General features: G+C 36.9%; 1 protein-coding gene across 2 annotated transcripts; it reads left to right on the top strand.

Annotated features, from left to right (window-relative positions):
• The first annotated feature begins 5478 nt into the window (after window positions 1-5478).
• Window positions 5479-24081, top strand: l(1)G0020 (RNA cytidine acetyltransferase l(1)G0020). 2 transcript variants are annotated; one of them, XR_016304223.1, is made up of 17 exons: window positions 5479-5688; window positions 5873-5967; window positions 8283-8442; window positions 8818-8954; window positions 9463-9625; window positions 10267-10409; window positions 11329-11605; window positions 13316-13531; window positions 13875-14105; window positions 14644-14789; window positions 17158-17305; window positions 17735-18021; window positions 18539-18741; window positions 20325-20494; window positions 21591-21836; window positions 22333-22479; window positions 23887-24022. XR_016304223.1 is itself a non-coding variant. In XM_089644793.1 (17 exons), the coding sequence occupies exons 1-17, from the start codon at window positions 5581-5583 to the stop codon at window positions 24008-24010; spliced, it is 2997 nt and encodes a 998-aa protein (XP_089500919.1). In that variant the 5' UTR covers window positions 5480-5580; the 3' UTR covers window positions 24011-24081. The 2 variants fall into 2 exon arrangements, 1 of the variants encoding a protein (XP_089500919.1); XM_089644793.1 differs by having other exon boundaries at window positions 5480-5688; window positions 22337-22479; window positions 23887-24081.
• The last annotated feature ends 1851 nt before the right edge of the window (window positions 24082-25932 follow it).

Below are 25932 nucleotides of genomic sequence, written 5' to 3'. Positions count from 1 at the left end.
CAGTGAATTTTGACAGTAGATCCCAACATTTGATGCTGTTTCCTGAATTTAACTGAATTTAGGGGAATTCCCTAGGCATAACTTTTGAATTTCTCTCAACTGAGTTGTCATGATTAAAGTGGGGTTGCAAGTTGCAACCTGTCATATTTATTTTGAAAATGGGAGAAATTTCCAAAACTTCAGTTCGGTCGAGATTTCTGGTAAGGATTCGAGGCCCCCCTGAGCTTGAGGGCCCCGGGGCACTGCCCCGCGTAGCCCCTTGGTAGCTACGCCGCTGTCTACCACCATATGTGACTCTTTGTAAAAATACAAATATACTCAACACTTTCTCTATCATATCCTTGTCATGATAGTTGGCTAAATGAGATTTTCAATTTGATACGTGAAGAGATTCAAATTTTCAAATTGAAATATGAAAGGAAGAAAGAAGCAATGCAAATATTCCTGGTATTTTTCCCATTTATTCCGAACATTAGTTATAATGTAATAATTAGTATATTATTACCATTATAAATAAATCGTTGCAAATGAATTCTGTCACATGTATTGCAGTCAAAGATATTAGATCTTTGATTGCAGTAAATTCAAATTTCCCAGTGGAAAATGGGCTTCCATCTACGTCACGATTTTCTAGCCAATCACCGCTCTACCCCCTCGATGAGCTAACCTTGAAATACGTTTTCTACGAACCTTGCTCTGACATCACAAGATTTGTAAGTGGGAACTTAAATACCTAGGTAATTAAATAATGATTTATTTAAACGCCCATTGGGCTTTCATGTACACAGATAATTATTTTTTTAATAAAAAACACAAATACATACATAATAATTAAAATAATCTTATAATCATAATAACTAATAACACACTGATACAGTTTAGGATTATTATAGTGTATATTTATATTGAGTATTATCATAGAAAATTTCATTCCCCACACGATGCATAAACCATAAATGTATAACATTTTCATATTCAAATAATTACAACATATATTTTTTTATCAAATACATTGCAAAAGCACCGTCGATACCGTGAGTTTGTACTGTTTGTAGATAGAAATTGTGCAACCTCATTGTAGGTTTTCGTAGAATACCTCGAATTTTTTCAGATTTCAAATTTTGCGACTTGCTCGACAATACAATAAGTTGTGGCGACGTCTCCGAGTGTGAGACTCTGATATAAATATTTGGATTTGTGCCAGAATCTCACTATTAGATGCTTGGCCGTTGATTAATTTGAAAAAATATTTAATAACGCCAAACTTCTACGAGTTTCTAGTCAGTGAAAGATAGCCATACCTAGAATAAAACTACAAATGTATTTTTAAATAATGGTACGTACGTTCCATACTATATTTTTTTATGAATTATTTTAATTGGCAAAATATAAGATGCTTCATACTGGGCCCCATGGAACTATAATATCCATACTCTTTGCTGGTCCCAGATAATACAGTTCGACTTCAACACACTTAGCATTTTACCACCAGTGAGTAATATAAAATTGAACAATACCTACATCAAATTTCAATGATGATTTTTAAGTTCTGTGGAGGTTCTATTCGAGTTCTGTTTTTATATCATTACGGACCAGTTATTTGACTGAACTGAAATAATAACAGAACTTGAACAAAACCTTCACAGAACTTGAAAATCATTGAAATTTGATGAATTGTTCAAATTCTGTGAAACAACACGTCATTTTTTCCCAATCAACGTGTGACAAAGTCATCAAATGGCCATTCAGCGCCATTTTGATATTTGAAATTGTAATAAGCTGACAAACATGATAACTATACTAGTTCCAGCGAGAGATCGAACGTGACGTCATCGTTCTATATCTTCTGTCTTTTTCATTTTCAAACAAGACGCGTGAGAAGGAAGAGGAAGAACGTCGATTACGTCTGTACGAGCCCTCGCAGGGATTAGTTTAGTTGTCCTCTTCTGCTGATCACAATTTGTTCAAAAGCTGAAACGGACTAGAATTGGCATTTAACGGGGACAGTTCAACCGAATGGCTATTTATTTTTTGTTTTTGTGTTTAATTCGTAGAACTCAATTTTGTTTCTTTTCTCAACTAGATTCAAAGAACATAATATATAAGATGTTATTGCTGTTCTTTTAAATAACAAAAAATGCCCACTACTATTGTGCACAGGTTCCTATTTTTATAATTTTGTAATTACCCATTATTACCAGCTCTGTATTGTTTTTGTTAAGTTATGTTTATGTTACACCCATGTTATGTTTATGGTAGGTTTATGTTTATGATATGTTATGTTCATGTTATGTGTTATGTTATGATATGTTTATGTTATGTTCATAGTATGTTTGTGTTATGTTTATCTTTATGTTTTATAATCACATTTGTTTACTCCCATATGCTGTGTTTGTTTATAAGATTGCCAATTTCATAATTCTATTTCTTAAGGTTCCTCAAGACTTCACAAATTGCAAACAACACAGGTATATGTTTTTTATAAGGGTTCTTGTTTTCCTGAATTCTTAAGACGGATCGTTTTACTAAAATTCAATAATTTAACATTGTCATCAAATAGCCATTCCATTTTTACAAAATCGACTCGAAATATTATATAAATTCACAAGTAGATGTTATGTTATGTTATGTTTGGTTTATTTATGTTACGTTATGTTATGTTATGTAATCAATTTTATCATGTAATTTGTTGTAGGTATTTATTAATAAGAATAATGTTGTAATGTATGGCCAAGATCACTCTTAATGGGTGAAAGCTAATATAAAGAATAAAAAAAAAAAGTAGTGTCCTGCTTGTACCACGAATTTCCGGATACCGTACAATACAACTAACAGACCTTTGCTATTTCTAATGCATATACCCACGATAGGCATGCTGAGCCTGTTCTAAAAATATTTTAATGGATCCTTCTCTATGGAGCTAGCAGTATTTATCCCCGGTGCATCAGTGCAGCTACCGACACCTTTTTTTTATATAAGTATTCAATAATATTATTATTAGATTTATAAAAACAGTTTATTTTTAAACAAGTTCTGCTTGTGTAATTGTTATTACGCGTGACAGCTGTTTCGCCCTCTGAAGGCAGTATCAACCTGTGGGTAGCCCACTTACAGACGATACATTTATATTATTTATAGATAGGTATTTTAATTTCAATTAATGATTTTCTAATTGATTTCTGAGTAAAATGTTAGAAATTATTAACCCCAGTAAAGTTACCCCAATTACTGTAATGTTTAAATTTGAGTCTTTATGTTAGTTATTCCCAAATGATGACGCATAGGGTTATTTTAATAGTATAATTAAGTACTTCATAATGCACTCATATTTGCACTAGGTTTGAAGATATCTAGAAGGGGTGAACGAATTATATTTGTTTGTTCATTAATCAAAATAGCTTTCGGATTATTAGATTTTTTGTTAATTCTAACTGCTCTAAAAGATTCAGTTTACGGCCTTTATTTTGTACGTGTAACGGAGTTGGTTTATTATTATTACTAAGTGAGTGATTTTTATCTAGGAGATGTTTGGCAAATTGTGATTGTATTTTATTATAATTTTTAAAAGATCTTATATGTTATTTGAACCTAGTGTTAAAGGACCGGCCAGTTTGTCCAACATAAACAGCGTTGCATTCGTCACACTGGAGTTTATAAATGCCGCTATTTTGTAATTTGAGTACTTTACTTTTGAGTTTTTAAGAGATGATCCCAAGTTGTTATTTGTGCGGAAGGCAATATCTAAGCCATACTTTTTGAGGACTTTAGCAATTTTATTAGATGTCGGTCGGATGAATTCTAAACACCCAAAATTATTATTAGTCGCTAGGTCAATTAATTTAAGGTTATTTTTGTGTTACTTATTATTAATTATTTTTTCAATGTCTCTACCCTTGAAGCCGTTATTTTTAGCAATAGTTAGAATTGTGTTTTTTTTCCTTCTCGTATGCTTTCTTGTCGAGCGGGATGTTATATCATTGAGTGGTAGTGAGATAATTTATAATAATAATATTGTATATAAAAAATTAAAATTAAAATGGAGTTCTACAAATTAAACTTGATAACAATAAATAAAACCGACATCTTTATTTCCTCCTTCATAGAATCCAGACCTCTTCAAAACCCGCATTAATAAATTTCTTCCTACAGCCCCTGCCTTAACCCGCCTCGCAACGCTGCCCAACCGGGTCGCGACATAGTTCCCCTGTCTACACTGTACAGAGAGGGGCGCTCTTGTGAGGTGTCACATAAAAAAACTAACTTCACCAGGAACTTTGGAGGAGAACAACGATGGGATACTGAATTTTTATACACGGTGTTGAGATATTAGTGATACTGCATACTGTTTTTTCCAGTCACATTCCGGAGTCTGAATATTCCATAATTGTTTGTTCTAAGGCCGTAGTCCCGGATTGATAAGAAATCCACATGAACCGAGTGCTATAAAAGTAAAGTTCATTGTGAGCACAGACATAGGAATTAATATGTCTATGATTGTGAGACTTTTCTCTGCAGGGCCTTGCAGCACTCGGTTTATGTCGATTCCCTACCGGCCCATGGGGCAACGGGTTACCGCGGTTACCGTTGATTTTACCGCAGTAATGAAAAAAATGTTCCATTTATTAAATTTCTACATGTTATTGTCTAACTGTACTACCAAAATGTATTATTTTGAAGAATCGTAATATTTAAGTAATACAAATTCTCTACATTTCAAACCGCCGCGCCGCCCGCGCACTTTCAGAAGTCGCGTGTTTGGAATTAACAGTAATCCTCTTCGTGTGTCGTGATGGAACAAATGTGTAATTCAAATAATATAAACCGTCAGCATAAAAAGGCTTCACACTCGCTATGTAGTTGTGCCCAGTTAGTCCAATTGTGGGGTTCTAAATTAAAGCTGTAATAGTGGAACAAAAGAAGCGAGTAACAAAAAATGCACACAAATGCCTTAAAAATTGAATAATTAACAATCAGTCAATACTTATTATTAACCGATTCTTGATAGAACGTACTTCCAAAGCAAAAAAAAAAGTTTGGAATAATCATCCGCTTGCGGTGATTTACATTGGAGCTCCCAGTGCTTCAAACATTGATTTGTAGGCAATAACTTTATCCCCATGAAAAGGTTTGGGAGTCCTGCGTTTTTAAATTGATAAAATATTGTTGAAAAAATAAATTGCTTAATGACTTAAAGTAATATCGTACGAACGTCCGAAATCGCAACATCTAACTGCCTAAAAATCTTTTAGGATGCATGCGGATGCGATGCATGTAGTGTGTAGTGGGCACTCCATGGACCTAAAAATCGACCGTCGATTGGTCTATGGTGCACTGTAAGTAAGTACTTTTTATTTAAGTAAGTAAAAATAAGAATAATACAAATTATATCAAAATCACTCTAATTGTAGTAAGCATAAGGCTTATTTTTGCAAAACTTTTTTCAAACCTAGGTCAGCTTGTAGCCACTCCTGACATGCCGTAAAGTTGAGGTTATGTATATCATGCGGCGATTGCTTGTCAACCTGTCAACCTGTGTCAACCTTGTTTTTAAACTGCAAATATTAATAATATTCAATCAAAATGGTGAAAAAGAAGATTGATAACCGGATCCGTGTGATGATTGAGAATGGCGTTAAACTCAGACATAGGACTATGTTTCTTATAGTCGGAGATAAAGCCAGAGATCAGGTAAATAAAAATATTATTTATGAACTTTAAAAAAACATTGTTTTACCCTATAAATCTTTATTGTCTGCAATTTATTTTTCACGGGTTGCTAAGTTTAAACGTTTATATTGATTTTAGGAAGAAAATAAAAGTTCAGATGCTATTTTTACAGCATAATTCAACTGTATTAAAATGTTTGTTTTAGGTTCCAATTTTGTATGATATGCTCGCAAAGTCAACGGTGAAGGCTCGTCCAACTGTATTGTGGTGCTATAAGAATAAGGATGAATCAATCAGCAAGTGAGTATTTATTTATACATATTTTATCTAATGATGTATGTTATAATCCTATTTCCGGTTTATTAGAGTTTATCTGGATTCAGACCTTTCCTTAAAAAGACGGGGAAATAGGACAGTTAACATGGGGTTCTTCTACCTAAGACTACTTAAGTCAGTTCATAGGAACCTTTCAACAGAGGCAATTAAACTACTTGTGAACTCATATACAGTATCTTGTCTACTTTGTCTTGACTACTGCAACGGCATCTATGCAAGTCTTCCTAAATGCCAAACTGATAAACTACAATCAGTGTTCAACGCCGCAGCAAGGCTAAACACCTCTGAAATCTTCACTGGCTGAAGTGTCCTGAAAGGATCCAGTACAAGTTATGCTGGATGGTGTTTAAATCTATCAACAAAATGGCGCCACCCTATATTTCTGAGCCATGCGTTCCGGAAAATACTGGTCTGAGGCAGCCAACTCTTAGAGCAGTGACATCATACGCAGTTGGAAGGCTGAAAGAGCCGAAGCGAAATTGGAAGCACTAAGTTTGGTGATTGTGTATTCGGAGTATCTGGCCCTAAGGCTTGGAATAAACTTCCTATGGAATTGAGATGTATAACCAGTCCAACGGAATTTATATCCAAACTGAAAACTCACTTTTTCAGACACTCATTTCACTAGGCATTGACTTGCCTACCAATGGACTATATCAGTGGGAACATAACACATCAACCGGTTTAATTGTTAGCGGATTAATTATCTAAATGCGGTGAAGATCGACGATTAATTTCATTCATTTAAAACACTTTGTATTTCAGTAACTGAAAATGGAAAATAATGGATTTCAATAACTATTTTGTTAAAAAATCAGAAAATTTGACTTCTTTTCTTCACGCCGTCTTTTGACATACATGTTTTTTTACATAAACCCAAACTAAGAACCTATGTTAGTTTCATAGTTTAGCCGCCAAGTGAACAATCGATTATAATTTGAACAAAGTTTAAAATTATTTTCCATTTGCGGGAAGTGAAATACTTATTTCTCCTTATTATCTGACTGATACAAAGTGCTCACTAACCATGTCCCAATTTTCTGCATATTTACCAATATTCCAATATAAGTATACTTTTTTATAGATTCTTCTTAACTTATGCATTCTTAAGGCCTATCCGCACACAACAGTGCCGGCACGTGACCGACAGTTCCGTACCATACAGTACCGTGACGTGCTATTCGTACATGTCAGTACTGACACGGCACGACACGGCGACGCGCAGTGAATGGCGCAGTGATTAGTAGGTACTCTACGCAGCAGTGTCATGTGCTAAAATGCCTCAATATTCAAGATCACAATTAGCAGCGATTGCTTTAATATTAGATGAAGACGAAGAAATTAATGTGAGAAGAAGGCATTGGGTTCATAATGCGTGTAGGAAAAGAGAAGAAGAAGGAGAGTTCGCCACCCTATATAAACATCTGATAGATGATGAATCAAAGTTTTTCGAGTATTCCAATATTGTTCCACATGTTTGGTTTAAAATTAAGGTCCATGTATTTTCTATGTGAAAGGTCATAAATTACAGGATGTACACGGACCAATTCAATCAACTGTTCTTCGTCCATCTTGAAATACTGCGACCGTGTCAGTGAAAATATTGTCCGCTAGAAATTCACGTCCCGTCACTGTGAGCGTCGGAGCAGCACTGACATCACTGAACGTCACTGTCACTGACGAGTACGGATAGTGCCGTACAAAATGTATGCCACAATATCATTTTTCACTGACACTGATGGATACGTCACGTGTCGGCACGATACGTCACTGTGCCGGCACTGTTGTGTGCGGATAGGCCTTTAAGGCACCCATTCTTTTAGATACAAGTTGTAGGTATTTAATAATTATAGATTATAGAAACAGGGGAGATGGTCTATGAACCATTATTAGTATGCTACTACTGCAAATCGTATCTAAGCACAGCAGCGCCCCGCCTTTGTTTCTACCAACACACCAAATGCGTAACTTTAATTAGCTCCACTGCTTTCATAGTCCGTACAGTTTGATCATAGCTCGACGACAGTCTGCATGCTCTCATATGAATGTGTCTTTACCAAAGTAATATGCTTTCATTATTGATGACTTTTTGCAGTTAGACAAAGTAATACACATTCATTCTTGATGACTTTTTGCAGTTAGGCAAAGTAATATACTTTCATTCTTGATGACTTTTTGCAGTTAGGCAAAGTAATATACTTTCATTCTTGATGACTTTTTACAGTTAGGCAAAGTAATTATTGAGGTTAAAATTTATTAATTTGTTTTTAAATTTCCAGCCACGGAAGAAAGCGAGCGAAGAAAATTGCAGCAGGCAAACTTGACATATCGGAAGAGTCCCTTTTTGATTCGTTCCGTGTGGCTACCACCATTCATGGCAGATATTATTCCGAGAGTCATGCCATTCTCGGGCACACATACGGCGTGTGTGTTTTACAGGTTAGCTTTATTTCATTTATCAGAATCTTGAAAATTTAACCTTATCTACTCTACAATTGGAATCCATTGGATGTTTAACATTTATCCCTGTACGTGCCAAGAGGAAGAAGATAACTGTGATATCCTAAACAGTACTTTAAGAGGTTACTCAGATGGCACTAGATAGTAATTTAAGAGGTTACCCATAGTAGAATGCAGGGACTTTTGGAAGACCCTTAAAAACTAAATACTATATACGTAAATAAATTAACTGTTATTATTATCATTTTATTTTTAAATTTTCTTTATTTCCGAAGGAATTTTTGCGTACAGCATAGCAAACGGTAAAACAAATGATAGAATTCTAAAGTTAATATAATGTTTTGTAAATTGCAGGATTTCGAAGCCCTTACTCCCAACTTGATGGCCCGCACTATAGAAACTGTGGAGGGAGGAGGCATCATCATTTTCTTGCTGAAGACTATGTCCTCACTCCGACAGCTTCATTCTATCGCTATGGACGTACATTCACGGTAATGGAAACATCTGATATCTCGGACAAACTCTTAGTTTGACAAATGCACTGTAATATTCAGGTTGTTATTGTTTAAGACGGAAAGTTTCCTTTAACCTGATCTATGCAGCTGTCCCACACACGTAGGGTTGCAATCGTTCCCTATATATTGGGACTGTCAGTGTTATCGAGCTCTCTGTCCTGATTTAAACCTGCACATTGCGGCCACACTATTTACTAATGAACATTTTCCGCGACAATTCTAACTACGAGTATATACTCCAGCGCGCTTGGGCTCTGTTTATTGCATATCCCCCCCCCACTCTGTCCTGACGAGACTCTAGCCACTTATGACAACCATACATATTTATTTGTACCATTGGCGGCTATATATTGTGGCAGCCCATATATTGTGTCAAAACATTGTATAGATTTTGCTCAAAATCTCAGCTTTTACAGGTTAAAGCAAATTACTGTGAATAGAATTGTGTTTTCTCATTAAATATAATATGTTTGACTCGTTTCAGATTCCGCACGGAGGCATACGACACGGTATCTCACAGGTTCAACGAGAGGTTCCTGCTATCGCTGGCAGACAACAAAAGATGCCTGGTGCTGGACGACTGCCTCACTGTGCTGCCCATATCGTCGCTGACGGCGCAGGTCACCCCGGTCGACGATATTTCAGAGGTAAGTTGCTCTTTACTTAAAGCAGCCAGAGAATACAATCATAAGAAATATAACAAACACTTACATTCGAACCACTAGATTTCATCATCAAAAACATATCCAACAAGTGACTACACAGAAAAAATTCCACTCTTCTTCAAACAACATTACATTTAACCCCTAAAATCGATTTGTTACTTTTAGTACACCTTACATCGATAGCTGTAGACTCGATTTGTCTCTTATGGAATCAACTGAGACGGCTCGTAAATGTTTATGTATATTTGAGTTCCAAATTTAATTATTTTCAATAGCGTATCTTCGTTTGTATTGTTAAATCTTGAAAGAGTATTTCATCTGCTTTTAAAGACAGTATTTCATTTTGGGATACAAAAATAGCAAATTTATTTGAAATTGAATGTCAAAAAAATTTGTCGCCCATTGATCATCTATTTGACAGGTCGATAAAGATAACATGATGTCAAAATATCATAGATCAGAAAGGTTAAAGCACAAATAAAAAGCTAAATGCAAGACATTATTCAAAACTTAAACATGAATAATGTAAATGAAATCCTCGGCCCGAAAGATCCTAATGAGGACATCTTGAAATAGAAATAGTGATCAATATCATTTTATAACATGTTTTGTTTTACTTCCAGAGAGTAGACCCTCGCTTGACGGAGTTCATCTCTTCTCTTTCTGACTCCCCGCCCGCTGGACCTCTGGTGGGACTGTGCAAGACATACGAACAGGCAACAGCTTTAGCCACACTTATCAATACACTGGCTGATAGAGAACCAAGGTAATTCGTCTTTTACTTTCAGAGAACCTGACGGAGTTCATTTCTTACCCTTCTTACTCCCTGCCCACTCGACCTCTGGTGGGACTGTGCAAGACTTTCTGTGAATCTCTGTCTTAAGATTTTTAAGACGGTTCCAAATTCAGCTATTTTTTATTTCAGTTTTCAAGTGACCAAAAAACTTAATTTATTCAGCTTGAAAATTTATTATCTACTGGTTTTTTACATTAAAAAAAATCCTTTGTTCTGTGAAGTCGGCAGTGTAAACTTCTCTAGATTACTTTACTTAAATTACCTATCAAGATGAAGACAGAATTGCAACTCTCAATACATAAGTATATTCCAGGATTCATTCTGATAAACCGTTTCATTCGTACTCGCAGAGAGATTAAGGCATATCTCCCCCGATGCAGCTCCCAGCTTAAGCTTATGAATGATCGTACAACTATCGGTATCGGTACGCTGCACATATCACAAAAAAAATAAGATGCTAAGTAGTAAGTGGGTAATGTCCAAGCCCAGATGTATCAAAAAGAGCTAGCTCAATTGTGCGGCTCTAGTGTTGAATGAGCGTAAACTACCGAATCCGGACCCTGCGCTTTGCTACTTGCGTGATAATCAGAGGAACACGTTTTAATGAGATATTAGTACCCAATAGCGCCTCTATGACTACCCTGTGATTTTTTACAGTGCTAGCAAACTGTATTTTCACACATATTTTTTAATACACCTTTGCTTTGGGAAAACGGGATTAATCCGGGATGTCAAAAAATAAAAACACATAATATTTATATTCCTACACTATTATTCGCTTGGGGACCACATAAGAACGGACATTACCCTTATGCTTTGTTGATAGTGTTTTATCAATAATTCTGTAAAACAATATATTGTAAAATCGGAATGGTCTGTATTTTTCTAGACCCCCACACTGTCTCACCGCCTCCAGAGGTAGGGGTAAATCTGCCTGTCTAGGACTAGCCGTTTCCGCAGCCATCGCCCTCGGCTACGTCAACATCTACGTGACCTCACCACACCCAGACAACTTGATCACAATGTTTGAGTTTGCTCTCAAGGGACTGGACTCTCTGCTTTACCAGGAACACACTGACTATAATATCGTCAGGTCCACGAATCCGGAATTTAAGAAGGCAATTGTGAGGATAAACGTCTCGAGGAATTCAAGGCAGACTATTCAGGTATGCATTAACTATTTTATTATCAGATTATTATTTTTTTCTTCTCAATTATGTGTATGAAATCTTAATTCAATTCATATTAGATAATAGCACGGTCTACAAAGAGTGCTGTGTCCTTACAAAGAATTAAGCCCGTCTTCCTATTGGTCGGTAACCCGAAATATAATAATGAACCGAATGCTCCAAGACCCTTATAAATAATACAATACACAAAATAGTTTACTACACAAAGTAACATAATATTATAATACGCAGCTGGAAACCATAAAGTCTGCACCAATTGATAGATTCAAACTGGGGCAGTACGAGTCATATTAATAAAAGGAAAATTCAATAAATAAAAATGTTATAATGTATGTTTTTATTTTCTAAAAAGAAAGACAAACATTTCCGGGTTACGAATAACCTAAGGGCCCGTTCCCACTTCCGTTTTCAAATCGGGGGCGGGTCCCGTTTTCAAAACAGATGCCCTAGTGGCTGTAGTGGATGTATGGAGCTGTTCACACTTGTCCGACACGATTTGAAAACGGATCCGACATTTTTTGTCGGATGGCTCGCCTACGCAGCGCGTCCGTTTTCAAATCGTGTCGGAACACGCTCGCTCATAGTGTTGTATGGAGCTGTTCACACTTGCCGTCCAGTCGTTCCGGCAGAGTCCCCGCCAAACCCCGACCCCTCCCCGCCCGCTCCCTGTCGCAAGGAAGCAGGCACGCTGCGTGCTTGTATTTGGTTATTTTGTTAAGTAAATAAATCAAAACTACAATAATGGATAAGGAAAAAAATCCCGAAAATTTAATACCACTGGTCGAAGAAAGAGTATGGTAATATTTTATCTTTAACTAAATAAAAACAAAACACTCGGTGTACACAACTTTTGTACATCAAAATTTTTATTTTTATTTTTTTAAGTTTACTTTTTTAAAATTTTAAATCTTTAATGAGATGCACGGAAGAGCGTATTAGTTTAATAAACACATAATAAAAAATATTTGAGTTGTTATTGTTTTCTTACTTTAAAATATCGATAGCCTTTCTTCAGGACAAATGCACTTTCTCAATTTTGTATTTTGATATGTTAAGCTCTCTGAAACTCATTCCAGTAGATGGTTAAAGGAAGTGATAGACATTCTCTTAAGCCATTAAGCGCCCTTGAGGTGATTTTTCACGGTGAAAACGGCGCTATATAAATAATCCAATCATTATTATTCTAAAATAATTAAAGAACTTTAGTTCATCACTTCTCAACTCACCAATTAACACTTGGAAAATTCCTACAGAAAATCATTCGGCTATGATTGGGTGTACCCAAAATTTTCTTTTCACTTTTTTTCCTTCTTTTTAATAAGTACAACATGACAACAAGAGCTTCATAGTCGTCCATTGCGCACCATTACTGAAGAATGAGCAAATAACATGTTTTTGTTGAATCGACAATTATTTTTTTTCGTAGAGTATGGTCCGTTTTTAAAACGGTAGTGTGAACAGGGCCATTGGCCATCCGTTTTTAAAACGGGACCCGCCCCCGATTTGAAAACGGAAGTGGGAACGGGCCCTAACAATATTTGAAAATCTTCTACTACCATCACAATCAGTGGAAAATGTTGCTTGTTTTGTGATGGAGGACTTAAGCCCTAAGGGTTGATAACGGTTTCCCCTAATTTTAGACTGCTTCGAACTATTATAATCTCATTAAATATTTTACTTCCCAAGTACATTGCTCCCGACGACCATTCCCTCCTGGGTGCTGCGGACCTGGCGCTGATAGACGAGGCGGGGGCCATCCCTCTGCCGCTGGTGGCCGAGGTGCTGCGCCGGGCCCCGCTGGCACTGCTCTCCTCCACCGTGGCGGGCTACGAGGGCACCGGGCGCTCTCTGTCCCTCAAACTGTTTGCGCAGATACAGCAGAAGGGGAATGCCCCACCAGCAGTAAGTTACTTCCCCAGTCCATCTCTCTCGATACCACCCGCTGTTGTCAGCTATACTTTCCAGCATATGTTCTGTTTTGTCACTGATGTTTTATCAAAATTACTGTTCCAACTTTGGGAAGAGTCTGGCTCTTAAAGACCACATAATATAAGGTTTTGTAAGGGTAGGTAATGTAACAGTTGGTAACTAAATACCCCTTTATAATAAATATTAGAATAGAGCGAGACCTGCCTTTTGTCTTGCAACACTCATTAGCAGCTGTTCCGACAGAGTTGCGCGTAGGATGAGATTGAATGTTCAAAATAAACCAAAAACATAATTAATCTGTCTCTTTTGTTCCCAGTTAACCCTGGAGGAGCCCATCCGTTACCGTGTGGGAGACCCCATCGAGGCTTGGCTTTCGGGGCTGTTGTGTTTGGAAGCCACCCTCCCACCACCCATGGGGGCCGGCTGCCCCCCGCCCTCTGCCTGCGAATTGTTCTACGTGGACAGGGACGCCCTGTTCTGTTACCACAAGGCGGCTGAGGCTTTCCTGCACAGGCTGGTGGCCATTTATGTCTCCAGTCATTACAAGGTATGAAACTTCTATCTTTAGAGTTATTACAAGGTATGATACATCTATGTCTAGAGTTATTACAAGGTATGAAACTTCCATTTCTATAGAGATTTCAAGGTTTGTTGGAAAAGTTTGGTAAATTTATATGAGATGCTCCACAAATTATAAAAATGTTTTCACCTTTGGCAAGTCTAATTCATCAAACAAGGTCTGACAAAATTGTCAGAAGTCAGAGTCGTGCTACTTATGCTTTTTCATAACCGTGGAAAAAAATGAGCGACGTACTGTCACAAAACAATTTTGCTAGAAGTTCATGGGAACTCTGTATGTACCAGCGTTGAAGACTGCACCATTACTATTACTGTATTAGTGATTAATCGTGGCTGTATAGGCACAGACGATGAATCCCTTTCCAGGTGACCCATTGAGGCCAACACCGAGGTAATCATGTAGGAAGATCGCTGAAAGTATGTGTGCGAGATTGATGAGGTTTTAAACATCTCCGCTTTTTTTTTAGTTTTCATTCTTACTACATAATTTTGTTTTATATTTCCAGAACAGTCCCAATGATCTCCAGATGCTGGCTGATGCATCATCACATAGTCTGTTTTGTCTCCTGGCTCCAACTTCCCCCAAATCTACATGTCTCCCCGAGGTGCTTTGTGTCATTCAAATCTGCATGGAGGGGCGACTTTCCAATAGGTAGAGTTTCATAACCAACTAACTAATCATGCCCCATTTCACTGTGTCCCGGCACACACTCATTCACATCCATACATCGTATCATATATCATATGTACTCTTCTATTATCTGTCTCTTGACATGTCCCAACTCAACTATTCCATTAGTATAATATATTTAAATATACAGTAGAACCCCGTTAATTTAAAAATATGCATAATTCGAAATTTACCTCAAAAAATTGTCCCGTGAATTAAATCTGCATACAAAATCCATTTTTAATTCGAAAATTCATTAATTTGAAATTCAAAAATTTATTTTGTCCTCAAAACAAATTTACTTCTGTAAAACAAAAAAAAACTCTCGCTGCTGCAATTTTGAATGTAGATGAAAATTTCCTGTCAACCCACTATCCTGTAATATGGTACCCACTGTTTTTAATATTTTAGTAAATTTTTTGACGATTGTCAATATATTTGTTTTTATTGACATTTTCGTATTGTAGTGTCGTAATCTATTTTTTTTATTTATTTTTTATTTCCTTCATTTTTTCCCAATTTATATATTTCACATTACAAGTTTTATAATAATAGGAAAGGGAACCCACTAAGGCGCAGCCTGTGCATGAGTAATATAAGTTAATACATTAGATTTTTGCACCTAAAAATATATATAACAGTAAAAATAAAATTAAAAAAACAGTAAGCATAATAAAGAAAAACGGTAGGATTATAATTAAAGTTAGTCTATTGGACTAGGTTAGGACTATTGTATAGATAGTTTTAGTAATTAACCATAGGTGGCACTGCCTGTTCAGCAAGCAGGCGCTTGCGCACGTCAGGTTCCGAATGGTTCCGATTGGGATACCCGAACCTTAGCTGATCGTAGGGGCTGTTTAACAGTTTGCGTGTTTTAACTGTTTCGACAGAATTACTTGAGACTCTACTAGAACAGATGTTAGTTCAGTAAGACTTATTTGCAATTCTTTCCATAAATAAATCATCGTGAAATCTCGACGAACGAAACCAATCTTTGAAGTCTCGTATAATTAACATTGCAACTGGGAATCTAAATATTACTCTTAATCCAAGACATTACGAGTTCATCGGTTACAAGAATACATATTTAAAGTATTAAAGTATTTTTCTGTGAAACTATACAGAATAATAATATTTGCTAACAACATTCACCTAATATATGGCTCCGCTTACTGCATATAAAAGTTTGATAATTTTACAAAAAGGATAGTTAATCAAAGATATTGGTAATAGACAACAAAGGGAAATTAATCTTACTGTCGGCAATAAAAAAAAAAAGGTGCAAAAGATTGAAGCTGCTATTGACAAGTGCAAAGTCAGTGGTTCCCATCAGCACATGCTGTGAAACACAAAGAAATGGACAACAAAACTTTCTGAAATTTTTTTCTAAAGTGTGCAAAAATTACTACTTCTGGCTGAAGCTTATCGAGAAGGCAAAATCTTCAACAAATCAGATGGAAATCTAAGATTTTAAAGCGTCTTAACGAGTAGCTTGACCGTTTCAAGCGACGCTATAATATAGTGTGCCTTGCCGTTTGCGGCGAAGCCCATTTGATAGAGCGGAGGTGACAAGTTGACTGGTAGAAAATAAACATATTTGGGATAAATTCCACCCACAAGATGTAGATAATATGGATGAGTGTTTTACAATATGATGCCAGACAGAACACTAGCAGACAGAATACTAGTGAGAAATGCCACGGAGGGAAGAGAAGCAAGGAATAAATCAACCGCCACCCTCTGCACTAATATGAATGGCTCCCACAAGATGAAGCTCGTCATAATGGGAAAATTAAAAAAAACCCTGGTTTTAATGATCTAATGTATTTAATATATCCATTTAATTTTAATATATACAAATATAACAAGAAAGCGTGGATCATGCGGGAGATTTTCTGCAAATTTCTCATGGCCGTGCGGAAGAAAATGGCTGCACAAAATAGAAAGATGTTAATAATCCTTTACAACTGTTAGGCTCGCTACACTCCCCAAATAAATATTCCCAGTGTGGAAATTCTTTTTCTGCCGTGAATCACCACCAGCATCCTATAGCGTCTGATCCAAAATTTTAAATGCCACTTCAGAAAAAGTTTGCTGCATTTCTGCATTGTCCGGTTAAACAATGGCTCAAAATCTGGTATATTGGCATTGCTAGTTTGGGTATTTGATGAACTATGCAAAATCTGGTACATATATGTATTGGCATTGCTGGTTTGGGTATTTGATGAACTGTGCAAAATCTGGTATATTGGCATTGCTAGTTTGGGTATTTAATGAACTGTGCAAAAATGGATGGATTAATAATAAATGCTTTACTCATTATAATATTAAAATCATTTTCTTTTTACAGATCTGTTTCAGAAGGTATGGGTCGTGGCAAGAAGGCAGCGGGAGACTTGATTCCTTGGAACGTTTGTGAACAGTTTGGGGACAGAGATTTCCCTCAGCTGTGCGGAGCTCGCATAGTCAGGATAGCCACGCATCCCAACTACCAGAAGGTCTGTAAATACCTAAAATATCCTATTTTACCTTATCTATGCCAGTGTTGAATATGTGATCCATACATACTTACATTGTGTCAAAACATACAGCATGATGGAATAGATTGCATTGAAAAGGTCAGCATTCATTGTCTATTCTGTGTACTACCTTAACCAATCTGAACTCATTGCCTCATTGATGCCTTTGTTTTCATCGTTATTATTGATTCGTAGATGGCCCGCATTTCCCATGTTTTATTTCATTCCTTTGACGTAGACGAGTTCGGTAAAATTGGGAAGGGTTGTCATTGGCTGTTTGGCCATGTTTGCTAGCATCACAACATCTCCTTCCCATCCCCACTACCAACACAATTGGGACTCTTATGCGATATTCACTATAATGAAAAGGTATATCTTAAAACCATTAAAATTAACCTAAACTTCCAGATGGGGTATGGAAAGCGTGCCCTGCAACAATTGGCCCAATATTATTCAGGAGAGATCTCCTGCATCAACGAGGAGGAAGTGTACGTGGAGGAAAGCGATGGCCAGGAGTTTGAGGAGCCGGGACTATTGGTGGAATCCATCAAGCCGAGGAAGAAACCACCAACGCTTTTGAAGAGACTTTCGGAGAGACCTGCCGAATCCTTAAATTATATCGGTACTTCATTTGGCTTGACAGAACAGCTGCTCAAGTTTTGGAAATCTCAGAAATTTGTTCCCGTCTATGTTAGGTAAGTTGTGTTATTTTACTTGTTATTTATCATCATACTATTTTGTGACAGGAATCATCACAGTATCGAATGCCATAACCTGATTACTGATTGACTGCCTCTAGAAAAACCTTCTATTCTTGTTGATTTCCCGCTGTCTCCCTTCAGTTCATTATGCTTAATGATGCGGTGTTGGCCTCCGTACAGTTCAGCCATCTTACTTTAGGTCTTTCAACAATCTTTCGCCCCGCAGGATTAGTAGGTTTATCCTGGTGCTGGTAAATGTGCAACATAAATTGCCTGTTGTTACCTACTGCCCAACAATCATCTTGGCTGTCATTAGTCTTGCAGAGCAAGGGTGTTGGCTCACTTTGTTAGACATTGTTTGTCGCTGGTATGTTGGTGAGGTAGTTTCATCTGTGTACCCGATGACGTATGGTTTGTTGTAGCGGGATCCCAGTCTATTAAATAAATTTATTTAAAACCGTATTATATAGTGTATTTGGCAGATTAATTAAAACTCACTCTTTTATTTCAGTCAAAAATGTAACGACCTTACTGGAGAGCACTCCTGCATCATGCTCCGGACCCTGGGAGGAAACTCCAGCGAGTGGCTGCCCGAATACTTCACAGACTTCAGGAAGAGGTTCACCAAGCTGCTGCCAAAGGCCTTCAAAAAGTTCTCTTCATCACTAGGACTGGCTGCCATCACTAACCCTCATATAGAAGTTATGAAACATGGTGAGTTTATAAAATGTCTATTACAGTGAAACTCATTTATAAAGTTTCCACATCCAAAGGTTTGTTTTTTCGGACCTTTGAAGACTGAAATGAAAAAATTACTCATTAATGCATTGTACGCCGACATCACAGCAGTTGGGTTATGAGCGGTCGTGCCCTGCGCCATGTAAAAAAGTGCTTTTCTATTATACTAAAATGAAGTCGCTATCCGCATCTGTCTGTTTGTGCGCTTATGACTACGCAATGGATTTTCGCAGGGTTTTCACTATCATTTAGACAACTTCTTCCAGAAGGTTTATATATATAATAAATGCAGATTACATTTATAGAAAGTAGACAAAAGTCAACTAGCTAATACTATTTTATGAAGGGTAGAGGATGGTTGGGATGTACCCGGCTGCTCAGATTTGATCACCAAAGAAGTCTGAAGCCTTATCGTGATTCACTTTGGGTTTCGGACGTCTATAGCCATTTGAAGGAACATTTTGATTCTAAACGGTGAATGGTGCCCTTTCACCAGGGCGGAACTGAGAGTCTACTGTAATTATATGAAAGGGTGTATTGTGTTAATGACTGTTACCTATTAGATTATAAGTTGATATCAGAAGGACACTGAATGGAGGATATTGGCCGGAGCGGCAATGAAGGGAAACAACGTAAGGAAGCCGGGTCTGCAATGGTTGTGCAGGGCGCGGGACACCAGCGCAGGAATTATATGCAATAATTAGTAACCACTGCACAGTCCCCTTCAGTGTTTCAGTGTAGCTGAGACACAATCTGTTATTGTTATTGGACAATAAAATATTATGTATTAGGAACCAACCATAGACATATGAATATTAGTAGACCTGCCCTAAGTGATTAAAAGCGTATTATCCCCACTCCCCATACCGGTTCCACTGGAGCCGGCTGTGCTCGCTTATGGCCTCAAGTGAAATTTGAAAACGTGACGTCATCATTCTTGTGCGAACTATGGTCGAGGCATCATCGGTTCATTTTACGAAATAACACGGCAAAATGTTGACTTGTACTATGAAAACTTGTAAAAATAGATGTGAAAAAGAGAATAAACCCAATTGTCGTATTACATTCCATATATAAGCATTATTTTACTTTATTTTAAGCATATTCACATCGTATAATATGAATCAGTTGTTACTATCACATCGAGAAACGTCTGGACGCGAAACACAAAGCTGGTTGGTTGCTGGGAAGTAAATTATGAACATTTATAAAAGTGTCTTAACTAAATACTTAAACGAAATATTCGACTCTGAAAATAGAACCGAATGTTTTTGCCGAATTTGGACTTCGCAAATTTGTTCATAACGTGGCGAGTAATTTGCGCTCCCATGTAAAAATGTCTATTCATTCAAAAGCAGATTTTACTTTTAAGAAGTAAATGGTGATATTATAATGCGAGATGCCTATTTACTGTCAGATTGATTTATTGACGAATCACAGTCAGCTTCACTCCCTTCGTTCTTCAACAGTTGATTTTACCCCTCGCCATTATCTTCTCGTCTATTAATTCCTATGTCTGTGGAACCAACTGAATATTCGATTTACGCTTTGCTTTCCAGAGTTAGACACCAGTATAGTAGAGCACCACTTCACTCGCCACGACATCAAGAGAATAGAACTTTACACCCGGCAAATGGCCGACTATCACCTCATCGGTGACTTGATTAGCGACATGGCCACTGTATTCTTCCATACCAAAATGGCAACCAAATTGGACCCATTGCAACAGGTAACAAACAACCTTACCATTGTTAAATTATATAACCTCATTCTAATATTTAATCATTGAAAATAATACTGACAAGTCATAATGAAATTAGAATAATAAGACACTGAACGATCGCAACTGGGACTCGAACCCAGATCTTCTAGTCTTCGTACACAGATACACGTTGCCGACACTTTGTAAACTCGTCGGCCAGTCGGATGAGGTCATCGAGACTTTAAACATGGCGTCACTTGTGTCAGACACTTTGTCAATGAGTGCGCTTTAGATCAATGCTAGAAACAAAACAGTGAACAAAGAATGACAGAATTGCGGTTATCTGCAACTGTATGCGAGGTTATTGCATTCTAGTTTTGACATTTCAAGAATTCAAAAATGATTGTTGGGGATGTGGGTTTCGTGATTTCTGTAGCGCATTGTACGGACTGTGCGCGACAAGTTGTTTGCGGCATGTGCACAATGTAGGAATCGGATACTTGCATATTGTAGAAGGAAGAACGGCCTAGAGGATCTGTGTTCGAGTCCCAGCTGTGACCATTATATTTTTATCTTCAGTGTCTTATTCTATTTTCATATCTTCATTTAGTGTTTTTAATATTATATTACATTTCTAATCTGCATTAGAAATGGGCAGCCTTCTAACTGGGTAGAAAAGATTATCTCCTCATTTTATGCACCTCAACCTACAGTTGACACAGGAAGAGGGATGGAAAATGTTCCCCGGCACTGTTACCAATTGTGTTATTTCAAATGTCTGGCGGTACATTTAACACGTGCCAAAATCAATTGTTCAACAACTACATAAGATTCAAACGATGTCAAGTAAATGTCGCCGTGAGATTTTGACTCTTTGAATGTTTTGTGATGATTTTGAGTGTTTTTATTGACGTAATTATAATTGAAGCTGGTAGACGACAGCCAGTTGGCCAATATCTGTATTAATAATAGTATTCATGCCACCTTATGAGGAATTCATACCTTATAGTTATTTATCATGTATCCCATAGTGCAATCTGTGTTTAGCACAGGTAACTAATATCACAATTTCCATAATATGGATCTTTGAAATATTCAATAACTGTACCATTAAATGTTTCAGGCTATCCTTCTTGGCTACGGCCTCCAGCACAGAGACATGGACTCACTATCTGTAGAGCTCGGTCTACCGGTATCCCAACTGTTGGCCAAATTCTACGACTCTAGTAAAAAGATATATTCGGCCCTCAACGCTGTCCTCGAAGTGAACGCGGCAAAGAATATTGGCTTCAACAACATGGTCACAGATGGCGCCACAGGGAAACCAATGCTGCAATCTCTGGATGATGAGTTAAACAAAGCGGCTAAGGTGTGTTACTTTGTACTATTACTGATATACAACCCCGAATACCAGATCTGAATAGCCGGGGTCTTCCCCACCTCACCATCTCCTTCCCCTTCTCACTATATTCAGCCTCACAACAAAATAAATTAGACAAAAATGTAGCGCAGCGATAGTGACAAGCCCAAGCGATTGTGACCTTGTTCTTCATACAAATTCCTTATACATGAGGGTCAAAATCGCAAAAATATATATTTTTTTTTTAAATTCGTAGATAATGTAAGGCACTCACATATGCGGTCCTGGCATATGAGGAGTTTAAATGACAAAATGTACCAAAATGGTTGAAAAGAAAAATGATAAAACTTTTGGAAAGTGTTGCCAGTAATAAGAGAATTTTGTTCTATTTTATTAAATTTCCAATTTACTCGACAGACTGCTTTTCAGTCTATTGAAATTACAATACCTATTTTGCTACCTTGACTGTTTCTCGCCGTCATTATAATGTGAATGTTTTCTGGAGTCAGGAGCTGCAACGGAAGCAGCGTCAGGAGGTGGGCAAGCTGGTGGGCGAGGAGCTGTCGCAGTACAAGATAAAGGGCAGTGAAGTAGACTGGGTGCAGGCTCTGGGAACTAAAACCAAGGCCAACAGCCTGATCTCTGTCAAAAGGTACGCACCAAAATAATTAATTTAATGATCATTTAAATTTAACATAGTACATAACACCAAAGAGAATCAGGAAATTTAGAATGGCTCCTGTTGGTGTATCAGTATACGCCATAGATAATATAGAAACAAAGGAAGATATAAGCTGCCATCCAGCTACTACAAACTGCATAGACTACCAAAGAGGGGGAGCCAATGAGAATCATGCGTTTGGCGTATAGGTAGAAAAGCAAGGCCTGGGCCCCGCTGTGCGTGGTAACCGGATAAATCATCACAATGATAATTCATCACATCTTTAAAAAGTTATATAAAGTCATGGAAAGTGATGAAACAAAAACTTTATTAACTGGGTTATGTAGGTTAGGTTAGGTTAAAATATTTTTTCCACATCATTTCTATTGACTTTATATCACTTTTTAAAAGTGTGTTGAATTGTCACTGTGTTGAGTTATCATGGAACCGCTGTGCGTATATGCAAGTTGCAGTATAATGTGAAAGATATTGGCGACTATTTTGTGCACACATTTTCATATACTTGATTATGGTTCATGGCCAATCTCCCTTGTTTCTTTTATTTAGGTTGGGGGTCGGCAAACTTTCAAGTGAGAGGGGGCAAGTTGTCAAGGAAACAGGATAACAAAGATATCAGAGAGCCATATTGTGTACCTATATGTCATGCATATATAATTTGAGCCGCAAACGCTTATGCAAAGAGTCGCGGTCATTATACCAGTGGTATTTCATAATGCAAACACAAGTATTTATTTATTTTTTCATGTTCTCCGTAAAACGGTTATTCACCAATACATTATGGAGAAGATTACAAATTAGACAAAAAGTATAGCAAAACACATAAAAAGGTCAGTTTCACTACTTTGTGACATACGTCAAAAGATAATTGTTAAACTGCCTGTAGGTTACGTTAAAAATGTCGATGGTCAATGCAGACTCGTTGAGCAGTTCAGTCGCTCTGTTGACTGGGGCGTTCTGATAGGCAGAAGTCCTCGCTTTTGGAGCATAAAAAAGGGTATGGGACCTTCCACGAGTATACTTGTCTGGGACATATAAGTTAATCTCTTGATTATGAATATAAAGAGGGTTAGGTTAGGTTGCTCTTGTAGAGGGCAGCTAAAGTGGTTGAGCTAGCTCGGTAGCTGGGTTTGTAGCAAAGCAGCTGATTCCGTCATCTTTTATAAAGGCTATCTTCTCCGGGGATGCTGTGTGGGACTGGATCTTCTGGATATGTCGGAGCATTTCCTCGTTCGAGACTTTGCTTCCTGAAGAAACTCTTGTAGATGATTATCAGCGGGTGGTGGGTTTTCCGAGAAGCACAGATCTTCCTGATCCCAAATTATCCATCCGATGAATTGATTATCTGTTATTAATGAATGTGTGTATTATTTGTTGCAGCGGGGTGAAGAGGCTCGGTGCGTCTGACAACAAGGATATGTTGGATGCCGTCCCCAATAAGAAAAACAAGAAATCCAAGCATAACAACAGTAAACCGTTCAAAAACCACAAAGGGAAGGGATAACCTGACTCCAACAACTGATATTATTCAAATTTACAAAATTAAAGAAATTGTATTAAAGTAGTACAATAAAACTCTATAACAATAAAATTCTATTCAGGTGTTTTTTCTTTCCAACTTTCACCTTGCCAAGATGCAAAACGAAACGCTGTCATGAGGGGTGACTACTCTCTTTTACCCCACACATTTTTTCTTAAGACCACACTTTTCATGTGTTTTTGTGAAATAATTATCGTAATACAGTTCATTTTATAAAAAAACTGTTCATTCATTAACGACTGTAGTTTTGGTTATTTTCATGGCAAAATATTTTCTCCCATAAATGAAGATATAATGTCTCGACGTCATCTTGTAGGATATTTTTAGCATTAAGGCGATGCCATACGTAGTAATGCAAAATCATGTGTTTTTGGTTTGAAAATTTGGTCGCCTATAAATGTTTCAGATGCTTTAATTAAATACTGCGAGTAGAATACATCTTGGCCTTTGAAATAATCGAGTACTTTTTAGATACTTTTTAGTAGGGGAAGTCTTTTTATAAGCCCAGAAAAAAATTATGTATAAGGCATATGAAAACTGCTTTAAAGTTCAAAATCTCCTACTTACGAACCCATTTTCGGTTATGATTTTATTGTATAATGTGGAAAATTAATTTATTTATAAAATCATCGAAAAAAAAAAAGAAATATTCACTCTGAACATCCACAAAATAAAATAAAAGGCACTTTTAGGCCATGTTTTTTTCTTGCATAAATCAAAACAGGTGGATGGTGTTAAGCGGGAATTCAAACCTTATCGCCATCTACGTAAGGGTTGTTATTGATAGCGGCTCAATTTAAAATATTACACGACTTAGCGCATCGCCTAACAATGCCTTTCCTACAAAAATAAAGTTGGTGGTTTTCTAGTTAATAAATCTAATAAGCAATAATTGTTGAATGAGCAGGGATATGAATCCACAGGGATGTCATATCTGATATTCAGTCCACTTTCACCTTTCTTCTGCCTCTTCTATGAATCACTGCCATACATACCAACTAAGATTTGTAAATACTGAAATAATAGAAAGAAAATTAGGACAGAATTTAATGAAGTGGAAGCACAGTAATTACAAGAATTAATTATTACTGAAGCAAAGTGTTTGAAACTGAATCTGTGTATACAAATCTCGTTTGAAACAATTTATTCATGCTATTTATGCAATTATTGATCCTAGTTATTTACTGTAGAAGGACTGCTTTAATTTGCATTACAAATATTTTTCCTTTTTGCTAGAGCAGTAGCTGCTAACCGTGACTGGCATAATTCATTCTGTATCTAGCGTCCTAACCCCGCAATTGACTACTCCCCACTGTCGTGAATCCTCTAAAAATTATTCTCGCAATAAATTTATCGTTTATTTAAGTTCGAGAGTTTTAATCAACATCTCCACAGTAACAACTGAACACCGATTTACAGATTAGGAGGTTCTGTAAATCCCGAGGTTATATTCCTCCAACCTGTCGTCTGATGACACAATAAACCTTTCTACAAAACCGTTTTTACGAAATGATAAAAAAAATCATAACAATCTTGTCTCGGTACCGAAATAAAGTTGCATTTTGCATTTCCTATGTATTTTTATATGGAATATGTTGAAAAAATTATAAAAGGTTTAATTTAATCGCGATTTTATTACAAAACTACTTTAACCTTTTGAACGCGTTAATTTGCTCCGTTTTATCTATACCCGTACGCGGTACATATTTTCAAATACCTATGCACGCAATTAAATGTCAAATTATAGCATTCTGGCATGATTTATTGGACTATATAGACAGAACAGATTATTCTCCACAATATGAAAACAAATCCTCGTGTGTCAACACTCTTAGATGTTTATAAAAACAAAATCATAAAATTTCACACAAAGACGTACCGTATCT

Source organism: Hesperophylax consimilis, chromosome 21, assembly GCF_061612785.1.
Source record: "Hesperophylax consimilis isolate HC1 chromosome 21, BYU_Hcon_1.0, whole genome shotgun sequence".
Taxonomy (NCBI): Eukaryota; Metazoa; Arthropoda; class Insecta; order Trichoptera; family Limnephilidae; genus Hesperophylax; species Hesperophylax consimilis.
Note: the sequence above shows the minus strand (reverse complement) of the source record. Positions and strands in the feature narration are given on the sequence as shown.